Consider the following 16,590-nt stretch of genomic DNA (forward strand, 5'->3'; position numbering starts at 1 on the left):
ACATGAAACAAATAGAACAAGGAATAAATAACAGGAATGGGAGAGAGAGAGGGGAGTACATAAAGAGAGAGACAGAGACAGGTAGAAAGGGGCATAAAGAAAGAGGGACAGATGGGTAAAGGAAAATGTGCATGAGTGATAGAAAGACCTGGGAGAGAGACAGGGGAAAAGAGGGAGAGGGACAGTGTGAAAGAGGGACACAGAGAAAGAAAGAGAGAGTTAAAGAGAGAGGAACATAGAAAGAGAGAGAAAAGATAAAAGAAGGAAAGTGATAGTATGATGTGGGAGAGAAAAAGAGAGAGGGACAGTGTGAAAGAGGGACATAGAGAGAGAGAAAGAGACAGGTCAACAGGGACATAATGAGGAAGAGGGACAATGTGAAAGAGGGCCACACAGAGAGAGAGAGGAACAGAGAAAGAGAGAGAGAGAAGAAGGAAAGTGATAGTATGATGGGAGAGAGAAAAAGAGAGAGAGGGACGTATGCAGGGAGAGGTGGACATAAAGAGAGTTAGATAGAGTTAGGAAGAATATGTTAGAGACAGTGTGTGTGAGAGAAAGAGAGAGTCTCTCTCTCTCTCTCTTTTTCTCTCTCTTTGTGTGTGTAATTGTAGGAATGCAGCAGGAGCTTAGCTGTGTGTGCCAGAGTTGAGGTAATGTGTGGCATTAAAATAATTCTTTTGTGCTCTCCTCTACGGCCCATGAAAGAACTCTGTAATTACGGAGATAATCAAAACTGTCACAGATTATACTACAGCAAAAAGGCCTTTCTTGTTTCATAACAGAGCGGACCACCAACGTCCAAGCACATTCCCCTCCCTGTGGAGCTCCTCTGCAGCGTGCTGCAGTACACACAACTCAGAGCAGTTCATCACGACCCGTTTAAAGGAACATTCCAGCATCTTTCAAACTAATCTCTGTCTACAGAGTCTGTGTGATTTTATGATCTGTTACAGAAGACCATGTTTCCTTTCACGTCAAAAATGATAGGAAACCTGTTGATTCATACACATATACATAGCACTTGTCCATTGCCTTCTATTATAAAGCATATTACATTTAATACATATTACATATTTTATTTATTAATGGACATCTGTTACGGCATTTAAAACCTGCAGCACATCTCAAAATCCTTCCATTTTTTACTTATTGTTTATTGAAAATCAAGTAATTTTCACCATTTTACAGTGATGCCTTAAAAAAAGTATACATACTTAAATACTAGGGGTGTGACGAGACACTAATACCACGAGACGAGACGAGACACGATATTGGGTTCACGATAACGAGACGAGATGAGATTTAAAAATAAAATTTTAAATATTTTTTTTTTTTTTTTTTACAAAATCATAAACCGCAAACTTAACAGACTGGTTTCTCTCACATATTAATTCTATAAGGAATAGAAATAAGAATAAAAAATAAAAATACAACTTTTCTAGGTCTTATATAGAGCAAACAATAAGTGCAATCCACAACCAGTCATATTAAGACTATGGTTTGTGTTTTTTCTGTTAAATCTCTTGTAATTTAACTATTCATAACCATAACCAGTCATATTAAGACTATGCTTGAAGTGCAAACAGAGACAGAACATGTTTTTAAATACAGTACAGAGCTAAGGGATTAGTACAACTGCCTATGAAACAGTCATGTGTAGGATTTACTTACAGTATTTACATATGGTTTGTGTCTTGTTGGTCACTCTGTTACCGTTTATTGTTTCCACTGGAGCCAAAATGCAGCCAGACATACAACTTAAAAGTAGCAGAAGCATCTTCTATATCAGGGGTATTTAATTATATGAAATAATTAAGTGCTATATCCTGTAAGGTTGTTTGAACTGAATGATGTAAAAATATAGAAGAAGAAGAAGAAGAAGAAATGCCTCTCTGGACAGATTTTGTTTACATTTATCCCCTGTCTCTCTGTCGCGCTCGGCGTGACTAGTTTCCGCCCGTTCTCCTTATAAAGGCGGTTTTTCACGGCCGCATTACCGCGACCCTGACAACACGGGTTGGATCCCGCGTGAGGAGCGGTGTGTTTGCACTAATTTTTTTCCTTACTGCATCTGCACATATCTGATTGACTGAGCGTTTGGTGATCTTACCCCACACGTGATTGGTCTGTGAGTTTACTGCGCCGCACAATTAAATCCTTCTCAGTAGTTTATCGGTTTGGGTCCGCATTGGACAACTTTTGGGTCCGGACCGCGGTCCGCCCATTTTCCTCATGTGCTGAGAGCTGCTCTCACACTCACTGCTACTGGGTTGCTAGATCCCTCTTAAAAAGTCCACATTAAACTGTTTTTTTTTCTCTCTCGCGAGACAGGTTTAAGCTTGACGAGAAATATCGTCACATTTAATCTCGCGAGATCTCATGGCACGATATCTCGTCACACCCCTATTAAATACATATTCACACTGACAGTCACATACATGAAATTTAAATAGGAGGATGTAAAAAAATTAACACATTAGCACATCATGGAGTGACATCACATAGACAGTACAATTACAGTGGCTTCAATTACCCTTTGTCCTCATATGTGGACATTACATTTCAGCCTCTCCACCATGATACTTAATTTTTTAAAACCTGTTTTGTTGTTGTTGTTGACCCTTTGACCTCATATGGAGACACTGCTCATACCATTTAGTGGTCACATTACTGATTGCAAACAAGATGGCAGGAATCCCAGTCAAAAGTGTCTACAGCCAGTCCAGACAGAATCATAGGAAAGGTAAAATTTAAGGTTTGAATCTAGTTTATTCATGTGCAATAACATCTCTAGTCTTTTGTTGATGCTGCTTTAGTACGAAATATTTATTGAAATCAGCTGTTGACTTCAACTGTCACCCTAAACTTAAGATAAGAAGATAAGAAGACTGAATAGAACTTGGAATACTTTGGATTCATAGTCTCTGCAAATGAAATAAAAGTCAAAGTAAATTAAAGAAATGTTGTGTTTGTTTGCATTTTCCATACTATCAAAACTTTTTCTAGATAGATAGATAGATAGATAGATAGATAGATAGATAGCTAGATAGATAGATAGATAGATAGATAGATAGATAGATAGATAGATAGATAGATAGATAGATAGATAGATAGACAGATAGATACTTTATTTATCCCGAAGGAAATTTAGGAAAAGTGAAGAATTACAATCAATGTCAGGTAATCCACGATATTTCCATAATATTGTCCTTTTAATAACTGAATTACTTAGAAAATGTAACAGTAATCATGAAATAATAATAATAAACATATTGGAATATCCTGCCACACTGTTTTTTTTACAGTTTTCCATTAGTCAAAGATTCCCCTAACAGGTGTTTCCAAAATAGCTTCTTCCAGGATCGTGTTTCTAAAAAATAGTTGGCAAATATTCTTGAAAAAATATGAACTGTGTGTATTAAGTATACTGTACATCATAGGATCTCCAGTGTTTCCCATCTCGTCCATGAAGGTAATGTGTTTTTTCTTTTCTGGGTGCTCGATCAGCTGCTGTTTCTCTGAATAATATTATGTTTCCAGGACTCTAGCAGGGCCTCCGAGCTGACTGGAAGGTTTGTTGCCAAATAGTAAGTGTAATTTGCAGTCTGTGGCCGGCTGGGGGTGTGTTATGAAGATAATAATCTAAGGTAAGACATGCAATTACTGCCATCAGTGCACAACACAGAGTGTGCCTCTTTATTCACTTACCCATTCGCTTCCATGCTTAACACAGGGTTGATTTCTCTCATTGTATTATTTTATATTATCATATATCATATACATCATATATTAACTCAATGTCCATGATTATTAAAAATGAGCTGAGGTAAAATGCAACACTTTTTTGTGAACAGATAAATCAAAATCTAAGATTTTAAATGAGCTTTGGCCGAGAGAAGATAATGCCGTTTCTGCATTATGTAGACATATGGATTCTTCTTTTCCTGATACAGCTTTAACTTGCATTCATGGATTGTGTTTACAGACACATGAGGCCATGCAGTGATGTCCAGTACAAAATCATGCCTGTTTTTAATGAAGTGCCAACTGAGGACCTGAAGATTACCAGCGTCCAATATTGACCAATGGCCTTGTCCATTTATGCACAGGGATTTCTGTGTAGATGGTGGGATAATCAAAGTCTTTGTTTTTCACAAGTTGGTAATGTTTGCTTCTAAGAAACTGTCTATCTAAAATCTGTGATACCACAAAATACATAAACAGAGAGACAAAGACAGGTAAAAAAAGGGGCATGAAGTGAGAGGGACATAGTGAGGGGGACAGATGGGTAGAGAAAAATGTGCATGAGTGATAGAAAGACTTGGGAGAGAGACAGGGGAAAAGACAGACACAAAGAGAGGCAAAAAGAGAGATAGGGACAGTGTGAAAGAGGGACATAGAGAAAGAAAAAGACAGGTCAACAGGGACATAATGAGGAAGAGCGACAGTGTGAAAGAGGGCCACAGAGAGAGAGAGAGAGAGAGAGAGAGAGAGAAAGGAAGAAAGAGTTAAAGAGAGGAACATAGAAAGAGAGAGAAAGAGAGAAAAATCTTTGCTTCTAAGAAACTGTCTATCTAAAATCTGTGATACCACAAAATACCGTACTTAGTAACCAGCATAGCTAGGTTAGCAGCTACCACCTGTGATATTATAGCAAACAGCTAACAACATCACAGAAACTCCATGCAATACCATAGCAACCATGCAGAAGGTAGAAAGCGTATAAGATCTACAACAGCTAAGTGTGGCTGATATTATTGATGATAGTATTGTTGTTATAAAATCAGTAAAGTAAATCTTATGTCATGTTGTCATATTTATGACGATTGCTTTGTATTCTAACTGGCCCTGGGATTCTATGCCCTTATTAATGAGCTTCAGGAACTGTTAAAATTGTGTGTAAAATTGTACATGTATCTCTGCATTTCTAAAAATCTATTTCATTTGAAATTGTTCCTTTTTCTTATTCTGATTTGGCCATATTGAAAAAGGTGGCACATGAGTGACCAACCTCACATTTAACCTGTTTAATATTTTATGGAGCACGACGGCAACAATGATTCAGCTCTTTGAATCAGTGGAAAGGTTTTGTGGAAAAAACGTTTATATTAACTTTCACAACATAACTGTACAAGTTAATGATAGAATGTCCCTCCGGTTTAAAACATGCACAGTTTCAACTTACCACAACATCAAAGTGTACAAAGAAAATAATCAATATTTGAAAGTAATATGTATCCCCTTCTGTTAAACTGTAGGTCACTCAGTATTAAAGAGCACTACAAAATTAGGGGTGATGTTTACAAGTTAAGTAGATATAAAAAAGTATTGGCTAGTGATAGCTTCTATAGCAAATTCTGAAGCAAAAAGAGACTTGGGAGATTGCGATTTTCAACTCTTGTTTTCATATTGTAGTTTAATGCTGATTGACAACAGCAATGAATGCATTATATTGTATTTCAAATAACAGCTAAACATGTAGTGCTTCTTATGCTATGGTTTTAACGCTTTTACACGGTAATACAGCACAGGATCTTATTTTACGCCTTATCTCTCTCAGTGGCCATTTAAACATGGAACAGAAGTGATAAGAACATTCTTCCTCACAACTCTAACAGTCAAGTTCATGTCCATAGATCAGTAATAAAAGAAACGCTATGACCTTTCATTTACATTGTAATACTGGCTTTTCAAGCACTGTACTGTGGGATGATAGTAGTTTTGTGTAACTTTGATAAAAAAAAAAGTGAATTGCTGCTGCTTCTATTAACTAGTTGATATTGGCACATTGTAGTGACTAGTGGATGTCCATCAGTCTAATGTTCAGAACATTAAATTTGTATTTTGTATTGATGAGAACAATATATAAGAATGAAAACCAGACATTAATTAGTGTAGAAATAAATGTTTTCCGTTTAGATTTAAAGCCAATTTCCTACACCTAGTAAATTACAGCTAATCCTAGCCTTAAAAATGTCTCAATGATGATCCAGCATTGATTATGCATTGTGGTCCAAACTGGAATCAATGTCCAGGAAACTCTGGAAACAGGCCCTTTGTGTTCAGACAATAACAAGTGTTTTTAGATTAGATTAGATTTGATTAGATTTAACTTTATTGACATTGTGAGGCTTACAGGAACAGAGCCGATAGAATAAAATGCAGTTAGCATCTAACCAGAAGTGCAAAATATGGTATTATTTATGTATAAAGTGTGGGAAGGTATTGTTATACTTACAGCATATATAATTGAGAATAGTGGAATGGTAAAAATATAGCTATATTATATTATCCTCTATAAAATAGAGTATATACAGAATGAGTGAATTTAATGTTTTGGTGTTTAGAACTGTAAATCTACACTTGACATCATCACACTTTTAAGTGTTAAGGTGCTAAAAGTGCTGCAAAGTGTTCTTTAAGTTATATTAAATAACACCTTTATTTTTTATAAAGAACAGAACTTAAATGACAGATTGTTTTTGATAAAAAGTATAATTGTATAATTTAGTTTACACATCTCTTAATCTCTCCTCATCCAAGTTTAGTAGTGCTATTTCTAGTTCTCATTATATCAACACCTGTTTTTACTATAGCCATAAATATCAATTTACTTGGGAAAAGAATTTATGTATATATTTTTTTCACATCTACAAACGGATAGGGGGTAAATCCTGCCAAAAATAAAACTGAAATGAAAGCACTAATATGAACATGCAAATACCGTTTTGAGCTTTCTTTTTTAAACATGCGTAAAAATATTATAAGGAAAAACTAAATCACAAAATGTTTTTCATTTTGTTTTCATTTTAATTATGTCAGACATACAGCCTGTTGCAAAGGGAAAAAACGTTACCGCTGCATTTATTATGCAGTTAACCAAGAAAAAGCCAAAGTGACACTACGGTTTTTCTTTTCACATTTAGCCTTTTCATTTTATATTAGACTGTGAAATACCCGTGTATTAATGGAAATTAAATGGCAAAAAAGCCTTTTAATTTTACTTTTTTTGTCACATATGACCTATGCTCAAGTGAAAATTTTAATTGCACATTTTATTTAGTTTTTTTTTTATTTGTCATAATATTTTCAGTCATGTTTGGAAAAAGAAAGCGCTGCGCGGTATTTGCATTTTTATTTTAGTGTTTTTATTTTAGTTTTATTTTGGCAGGATTTACCTCCCAGTGCAGAGTGCGAAGTGCGGAGACTGAAAAAGCATCCATAACCAAAACAGTGCACCAAATCCTGCCTGATGCGGGAATCCATTCCTGCTTTTCCCGGCGCCTTCAGACCAACGTAACCCACTAACGCTGAGTGTGTGTGAGTGTGTGTGTGAAAGAGAAATCGAGCCTTGTTTACAGCAGCGACGATTCAGCGGCGGAGCTGCAGATACACGACTTTCCTGCGCGCTGATCTGAGAGGAGGATAATGAGGAGGAGGAGATGAGCTGCTTGTAATGAGAAGAGCGCGAAGGATATGACTGCTTTGGATCTGACAGTGGAAGGCTGATCGGCTGGGAGAGGGAAATACATAAATATAGCTCGCTGGGTTTTGTGTGTGTGTGAGGGGGAAATCGGGTCGCTAGCGTGCTTGCTACTAGCGTAATTCAAAATCTCAGTGCGGGCAGACGGAGTGAGGGAGAGCGGGGTGAGAAAACGGGGGACTGCGGTTTGATTAAGCCGTTTTCCTGCTCTGGATGAGGGATGTTTACTTTGTTTTTCGTTTGTTGACTCTCCCTTTCTGTAAGGAGTTTTCCTCGTTCCATTCATCCGGTGAAAAGTGATCACCTTGCTGCCTATGAAGATCACCACGCATCCCCCTCCTTTCGCATCCACGTCTCACCCAGATAGCCTAGCTTAGCATAGCATCGCTTAGCTTAGCATAGCTCGGCTTGGCTCGGTTCGGGTCGGCTCAGCTCGGCCGGTGTCTCGCGGAGCTTTTAACGTTAACTAACCAGCTATTCGGCTCAGCTTTTAGCGCCGAGACTTGCTGCTAAGCTAACGTTAACTATGGAGTGTGAAGATGCGGCTTTCCAGCTCGCCCCGCCGTCTTTCTCCATGCTATACCCCTCAGCCGGCATCTTTCAAGGATAGTAAACGAAGCCGAGCTGCGCTTAATCGCCTGTTTGTGGTCCATGCCGAAGAAAAGGCGAGCTAACGTTTGTTTGGCTAGGCTAAGCTAAGCTAGCAAACAGTTTTTATATAGCTAGCGGTAGCTAAGCTAGCTCAGCTATAGCAACAACGGACTCACGAATTCCTACAGGCTTCAGCAGCAGCGGCTACCAGCGCTCTCTCTGCCTTGGCTTTGCAAATTGCTATTTTGTAACGTTAGTTTTGTAATTGTCTTTTATTCGCCAAGGGACGCAACTAAAGCTGAGCCATTCAAGTAACAGACGTGGAAACAATTTAAACGTTATTTTTTTGTTTGTTTAAAAGAAAAGCAAAAGGCTGAAGTAGTAGTTAGTTACTAAGCTAACGTTAGTTAACCTAATGTTTCCCGACCACAACCAGCGAGCCCGTTTCTGAGAGGCCAAAACAAAACAGTCTTCATTTTCCTTTATTCCGCCTCACTCCTCTTTTTATAATTAGCTAAATCAAGTGTTTACAGGAATGAGGTCTTGGAGAGCAAGAAATCGTTTGACCTTGTTTTGTGGTCTGCTGCTGTCCCTCTCCACTATTTGCCCGTGGCCCGCAAATGGAGAAAGTAAGTAATATTTGCTCAACTAGTTAATTTATTGAAAGTTGAATAAAATGCGCTGATACGCTAAACGTGACTGGAAGTTATTACATATTTGTTTAGTCTGTCTTTAATTGAAGTGTGGGAACATTGTACAATGTTGACTTGCGATAGTAAAGCTGATAGAACAGCTGTTTATGAAGGTATTAGGTAACTTCTAGGGGTGTACCAGCCTTACCAGTCCCACAGTCATGGCCGGCATAGCAAAGAACATTTAATAAACGTGTTTTAACGTTTTTTGGTTGCATTGGCTACATCTTTTAATGCTAGTGATGGGGAAAAAACAACCATAAAGCAACGTCTTTTTATCATTTTCTCATAGGCATCTGTTTGTGTGGAATTTCTAACGTAGTTTTGAATGGTTGGGCTGAGATGAATGCTTTAAGGGCAAAAAGTGACCCCCTCAAACAATAATGTTATCATTATTTACATGAGAAGGAACAATGAACGTTGATTCAACATTTTTGCAATCTAGAAGTTGTATCAAATTGTATTCATTACTGTTTTATCCTACCTGAACTGGTGATAAAAAGTTAAGCTATCTAATCAATTAAATGTACACACTGCGCGACAGAAGAATAGATATATCATACTTTAGTCTATTTGTTTTGAGCATCTCTTTTGTTGTTCTGTCTAAGCCATTTAGTCATACAAATGTTTTTAGTTTGGAGTTGATAGTTGATAGTAAGGGCTACACTAATGTTATCAGAATCATTGGTACTACACACTATGAATGATATACACAGAATTCTGAAACGCTGTGTCTGCGATGAACTGATTATTAAAAGGCAGTCCCATTCCGTTAGATATCTTTGGTGTAAAGTGCTCTGTTCTCTTCTAGGGAAACTTACTCAGTCACAATTGGTGAGTGGAATAAGACATTCGAAGAGTTTAAAGCTTCTAAAGGCTGTCTCTTACTCTACTGCATGTAGTGTTAGCAAATATGCTGCCTGAGATATTGTTTACATATATAAATATCTGTAAGGGAAGTCTCACTTAAATTGAATTTCCAAACAAATACTTAATCAGTAAAATGAGGCAACATTGGCCTCCTGTGTTTTAAAAAACAGCACATGTTGTCTACTTTGATTATTTGTTTGATTATCTGAGTCATACTAACTCGGTCCAGGTTTGGATGACTAAACTGCTAAATGGGTCCCACACAAACAGAGGCCCAAATCTGCATAGGAAAGTTGCATAGGATACAGTTTGAAGGAGTCACTCATATCTTCTTTCATCAAGGTTTTGACTCATTGAGGTCAGGCCACACTTCAGGCCACAGTCTTTCACTAGGCTTCATTTGTGCTGGAGGATCTGGTGACATTTGTCGCCTTTTGGTCGGAGCGAACATCGTGTAATGTTATCTTATGGCTGTGATAGCATTTATAATAAGGGTCAGAATTACTTATTAGAGAAGATCTTATCAAGTGTGCACTCAGTTGATAAGAATCTTTTAATCTCTGGTTATAGATAAATTGATCTAAAATAATCTAAATGGTTAAATAACTACTAATAAAGTTAAAATCTCTGGTTTAAAGCAATATAACTTGTTGAGTGTTTTGTTGGTGTATGTCACGGTGGGTAGACTGAAATTTGACAGTTTTAGATGATAGTTTAGGTTAGTAGATAGATCTAGATTTTTTTTTTTTGCTGTAACAATCACCACAGTATTCACATGTTCTCTCTAAGTGGGAGATCAAACAGCCATGATTTCATGATTCATTTAAAAAACAAAAGGGATATTACATTTGTAATCACTTCAGTGTGTTGGATGTGAGCATCCCATTTAATCAGTCCATTTTAAATCGATAACTTTGTCACTGCTGAGCCAGGAAAGGAAAAAAAGGAAATTCTTGCTTTTCCCTTCATGTTTCGCCACCACAAAATTTCCATGTTTCCAAGTAAACTGCAAACAAGCCTCCCTGATTCATCCAATTCATCAAGAGGGGAAAAATGTTACAATTTTAAAATAGAACATGTAAAAACACCTTCCCTTGCAAAACAGACTTGGTTCTGTTGATTGGAAGAGTGAGGAGTTTGTGAAGCATGTGTAATTGGGTTTTACTGTTAACCCCAGTGGTTGCAGGGCAGGGTGGCAGCAGAGGTTCGCCAGTGACGTTCTAAGTATAACCCTAATTTTGCTGCTAGGACAGAGAAATGTTCCTAGTTCCTTTATGGATCATGGTTTTTGGGATGGTGTCTTGCCTGATGGGTCATGCTTGTGAACTGCATGACCTTGTGTGATTTAAAAAAAAAAAAAGATTTATTAAAACAGTGCAGTTTGTTATTTCAGCATCACTATATTATGTTTGGCAAGTTTGTTCAGTTTTTTTGTGTTTCCTTTATAAGGTGTGGAAAACTTTAGAATTGCCTTGTGGTCTAACATCATGAAGCATCAGCAGAGCGTCAGTGCATGCTTAGCTTTTGCAGCCTAATTTCGCCAGACAACAGCTCAGCATTCTTGATTTAGGCTGTCAGGTCTTTAAGACCTTAATTGAAGAATTGCTGAAGAACCATGATTTCTCATAGATGGACTGTTCATTTTATTACACTAGAAGAATTGAGTGACTGAGGGACTATTAATATCTAAATGGTTATTTAATAACATGTTTACACCTAAAGCATGGAGTTTCCCCAGATAACAAAAGCAATATTGTCAAGGTCTAGAGTACAGCATGTAAAACATTGTCAATTTACAGTTGTAAATCTTATCGTTTCCATTACTCTCAAAGTCATGTCTGGCTGGCAGGCATGAGTTGTTATTGTTAGCTCTGGCATTTAAGCATTCAGGGTTTTTTCTCTGTGTGTGTATTAATTCCAAACAGCGACATCAATGATTGACCCAGTTCTGAAGTGCCAAAAGCCTGTTACCTATGAGAGCGGTGGCAGGCCAGGATAAGGTTATCAAATGTAAACAAGAGATTTGGAGAGCCATCAAAGCAATAAAGATAGCAGTGTTTGCTCAGCAGTGTGAAAGTGGAAGAGTTTACAGACAGACTGGGCAGTCTCAGTCTGCCAGCAGAGCCAAGCAGTGCATTCTTTGGCGTTTTAGACTGTATTATGCTGGTGTATTCTTTGCAATTTAGGACATTTTAACACCTGAAACACCTGGTAATTCGATACTGACAATATATTGTGATTCATGTACACATGAAAGGGGGGGTCAGTGCAGAATTGGTTTCTTTTGTTTAATTGTGATGATAGCCTGCCTCAACTTCATGTGATTGGTCAGAAAATCTAAAGCAAAGTAAAAAGAGTTTTTAGAATATAAGGCAGGCAGTAGTTCAGATGATCTGAAATTAACCAACACTTTTGGTCTGACCCAATAATTTTTATAAATAATATATTATCCCTAATGATATAAGGGTTTGTCAACTCCTGTTCAGCTTAAAGTCGTGCAAATTATAACGTGTTCTCTATTGTTATTGTGCATCCTAAGGAGCCCCTTTTGGCACCTGAGAAGAAACACAAGCAGCTTATTATTACTTATTGAATTGATTTATACTTTTAATCAATATGAAAGATTGTGCATATGAAATATCTGTGTCTCTTATATAGTTTGCAACATTTTACAGCTGAGACTGACAGTATATATATATATATTTTTTTACTTTTCTTTTCCAGTCTGTGGTCCAGCCATTGACATTGGAAATGACATCAGCGAGTTCAAGAAACTGGAGAACTGCACGGTGGTTGAGGGCTACCTGCAGATACTTCTCATCGGAAACAAGATCAACAACAACCATGAGGTCTTCCGCACCCTCAGTTTCCCCAAGTTGACCATGATTACAGACTATCTTCTCCTCTTCCGTGTTAATGGTCTGGACAGCTTGAGCACCCTCTTCCCAAACCTGACTGTCATCCAAGGTCGCAATCTCTTCTACAACTATGCCCTAGTCATATTCGAGATGAACAGTTTGAAGGACATCGGCCTCTACAGCTTACGGAACATCACTCGAGGCGCAGTACGGATAGAGAAGAACACGGAGCTCTGTTACTTGGATTCAGTTGACTGGTCTTTGATTATGAATGCTGATTTTAACGTCATTGATGGAAACAAGAATCCCAAAGAGTGTGGAGATGTTTGCCCAGGAATTGTGGAGAACAACACACCGTGCATCAAGACCAAAATCGGCGAGAACACCAGAGACCGCTGCTGGACCTCCAACCATTGCCAGCAAGGTAAGAGCTATTGGAGATAGTTGCTCGCTTGCTGTTATCAGTCTACATCTACTAGGTATTCCCATTTTCTCTTCATGCCTTTGGTTGTCCTGTAATCCTGTTTCTGGGATATTTTTTGAGTCCAGAAAAGATTGTTTGACCTCTTTGAGTGATTTTTACTGAAGAGTTCTCTTTTTTTGGATAAAAATAGTCTTATTTTTTGTAGATCATTTTTTGCAAGAAGAAATTTGTTGTCAATACGTCAGCTTGAGGTATGTCTGTAAGTCTGGTCTTGCTTAGTCCTTTAAGTCTTAAAGTCAGTCAGTTGTCATCCCTCATGTTATAAAAATAATTGGTAAATAACTGAAAAGCGATCACTCAGAATTCATCCTCATGCAGACTTCTTATACATACTAGTTAATGCTTTGGGTTCAGCATTGGAGAGCACTGAGGGTATAGGGTTAAAACCATGCACAATAGATTCTTCTTTGAAGGTATAAACTGCCATTTGAGTACTGTTGGATAATGTCTGTACACATTTTTGCTCTTCTTCATATAGAATTTCCATGAGTATTTGTGTCATGGCTATTGGTATATTTACACTGCTTGCTCATGTGGAGGAGAGGCATGCAGTTGTCCTCATTCTCCTAGTGTCCAGAGCTTTGTAAGTAATGGGATGTGTACTAGAGTGTGTGGTTCATTTGTTTAGATAACTTGGGGAGTAACATAAGGTAAAATAATTATCCTACAGATATGTTATAAATATGTTATTGAAACATTTAGACATCAACACATCAGTACCACCTCCTAATACTGGATATGACCCAATAACAGAAAGCTTAATTCTCAAACAGTTTAAAAAGCATTCTTAACTTTGCTTTTGGGACAAAGCATTTTGGAAAGATGAAATGAACATAAACCCAGATTATGCTTGTGTCTTGATCCAAAGCAGCAAAACACCTGATCTGTTAAACATATTGGCATGAGCCTCCGTAAGCTGTCAGTGTAACGGGATCACTTGTCCTTATTGATGATGTAACTGTTGACAGCAACAGCAGGGTGAATTCTGAAACAGAAGCATCTTGTGGAATGCTGTTGACTGGCCAAGTCAGTCACCTGACCTGAACCCCACTGAGCGGTGTTTCACTTACAGAAGCCAAAAGTCCCCAAAATAACCAGGAAAGTATCTTGGAGACACCGCCCGCTGTCTGATGATGTTTGTCGGTTGTAGACACATTGCAGTAATCAATTGCTACATATTTGAAACTTATTACTACACACAATTTCATGTCAAAAAAGATTATTCATTTGCCCAATCATTTCAGCAGCCGTATGTGGAAAGTTTATATTTCACTACTGGATAAAAACTCTCTTTTCATCTAAACATCTAATAAAACAACAATTATCTTGCATTGATATTTAATGTTTTTTTTTACATCTCCTGTTAAGTTTCCATTTTGGAGATTTTTTAATCAAAGATTTTTCTTGACCATGACAAAATGTTGTGGCTGTGATTCCTGCATGATTCAACCCAATATTGATGAAACACCTTCATATGAAAGCTCACATTCAGCATTTTAACCTGTGCCTGGGCCAAAAGTGTACTTAAATGTGTTGTTGAGCAGAAACCGTAAGGACAGTTACTCAGACCGAGACAAAGCACCTTCAATTATAAGTAATTGAAATCAAGGTCACTATGCACATTTTGCACAATAACAATTTTATGTTTGATTCTGTTTATCAGTGAAATGAAAATGGGTTGAATCATACAGCAATCACAGCCAATATTGTATTTTATATATATAGTCCTTCTATTTTAAGGGGATCAGAATGACTGAACAAGCAAATAGTCTTCTATAATTGGTCATGTGTAGTAATAGGTTGCAGATCATTATGTAAAAGGTAGCATCTTTCTATCTGTCTGTCTCTTTGTCTGTCTATAGGAAGGAACTACGCTGTTTTCTCTTGCTCTTTTTGTTATTTGTACAGAGGTTCTGGTAATGCTGGTTTTTGGAATTATTCTTCCATGTATAGACCTGCATTTTCCTCAGCTGAACAAAGCGTCACATGCCACCAGTTTTTCCTGGAATATGTTTTTTTGTTTTGCTTTTTCAGCATATACTGCCTGAAAGGTCAGGACTCACAATAACATTGGGCACAGCACAGGGATGACTTATCCCATACATTTTTACAGATTGGAGTGCTTATGTTGGCCAGTCATTGTTCCAACATTAAACCATTAGACTCGGGAGAAAACGTGGAATGTGTGGAATTCCAATGGCATTGTTGTTGGAAATATTGGCCCTCCCAGTGGTAGCACACCACAGACTTGTTGTTGCCACATATCTTAATAGTCAAGGTCAAAAAATATCTTCAAGTGGGACGCATCAAGCTGCTTGTCTTCAAATAGAATAATTAATTTAATTAATTTGTGTTAATTTAATGTGATTTAAACAACATTATACACTCCTAAAAATAAAGATCTTTCCTTATGATTCTTTATGTAGTGAAACTTACAAAAAAGCTTCTATTGGTGTGAAAACACCCTAAGACACATGTTCTGAAAAGAAGGGGTGGACTTGCGAAGACCCTGGTTGCAAATTAGACAACATAATGTCTAAATTACAAAAGGTAATGGAAAAACTGTGTCCATGTTTTCTACAGTCATTGGTATTTCTAGAACGCTGAGCAACTGCCAGAATCATAAAAGACAGATTTAGGCCAGTTATGACAAGCCTGTAAACAACAACAAGCAATCGTAGTAACGCAGTGTGTACTCTTAGTTGTCTTAGTCGTCTCCAGTGTTTACAGAGGCATTAAGGATTTATTTAAACTTTTGCTGCAGGAGTGTCTTTTCCACACTTATTAAATGTTCTCCATTGATTTTAATCTCTGGCACCGCCAAATTGTGAGAAAACAGCATATCATCCACTGCCTGTTCTGAATGTTACCTGTTAACACAGTGTTAGCAGTGTGGTCGACCAGAAATGGTTAGAATTCTGTGTACCTAAAACCCACCCCCTTTTACATATCCCTTACTCTGTCAGAGTTGTTTACGTGAACGGTCAGATCATCTGTGTAGTTCCCACAGGAACTCCGTATCTTGTTTCATGGCAGTGTGGCATGTGAAAGCTGTCTGAGAATGTAAATTTGAGGAAAGGACCAATCAAACAGGAAGACTGTGCTTTAACTACTGCATAGTTTCAGATTATGTATGCAAATTGATTCCAGATAGCCTTTCAACTTGATTACTAATGCAAATTGATTCCGAATACCCTTTCATTTATTAGCCAGAAGCAAATGGGTATCTTTTTAAAGGGGTCATATTCTATGAATTTTCTCCGTTTTTTTTCCCTCTGAGATCAGAGGTGGGCAATATGACCATTTTATATTGCTTCTCGTCATTGTAATCAAGGACATCTTCAATTACAGAATTTTGATGGTTATATTTTAAAACGTAAAACAGAGATTACCTGTTTACATTGAGGTATTTTTGTTGCCAAGTATTGCCCTGAGGTGTGTACGAAGTGTTTTAAAAAAAAAAAGCTGCTCCAAGAAAATATCGAAAAAATTATAATTTCATGGTTAATATGTTTTAGTTGAGTGCACAAAACCAGGATTGAACAAAGGATTGATAAATTAGTCAGAATAATAGACTAATTGAATACAATTATTATAGTTGTTTTGTAATTC

General features: G+C 37.4%; 1 protein-coding gene across 1 annotated transcript in view; it reads left to right on the plus strand.

The window, feature by feature from the left end:
- The first annotated feature begins 7,310 nt into the window (after positions 1-7,310).
- Positions 7,311-16,590, plus strand: part of igf1rb (insulin-like growth factor 1b receptor) — an 87,880-nt gene continuing 78,600 nt past the window's right edge. The window contains exons 1-2 of the mRNA XM_007246144.4: positions 7,311-8,703; positions 12,361-12,918. Coding sequence (XP_007246206.3) covers positions 8,610-8,703; positions 12,361-12,918 — 652 coding nt within the window. The 5' untranslated portion in view covers positions 7,311-8,609. The remainder of the gene's footprint in view (positions 8,704-12,360; positions 12,919-16,590) is intronic.

This window comes from Astyanax mexicanus, chromosome 16 (genome assembly GCF_023375975.1).
Source record: "Astyanax mexicanus isolate ESR-SI-001 chromosome 16, AstMex3_surface, whole genome shotgun sequence".
Classification (NCBI taxonomy): Eukaryota; Metazoa; Chordata; class Actinopteri; order Characiformes; family Acestrorhamphidae; genus Astyanax; species Astyanax mexicanus.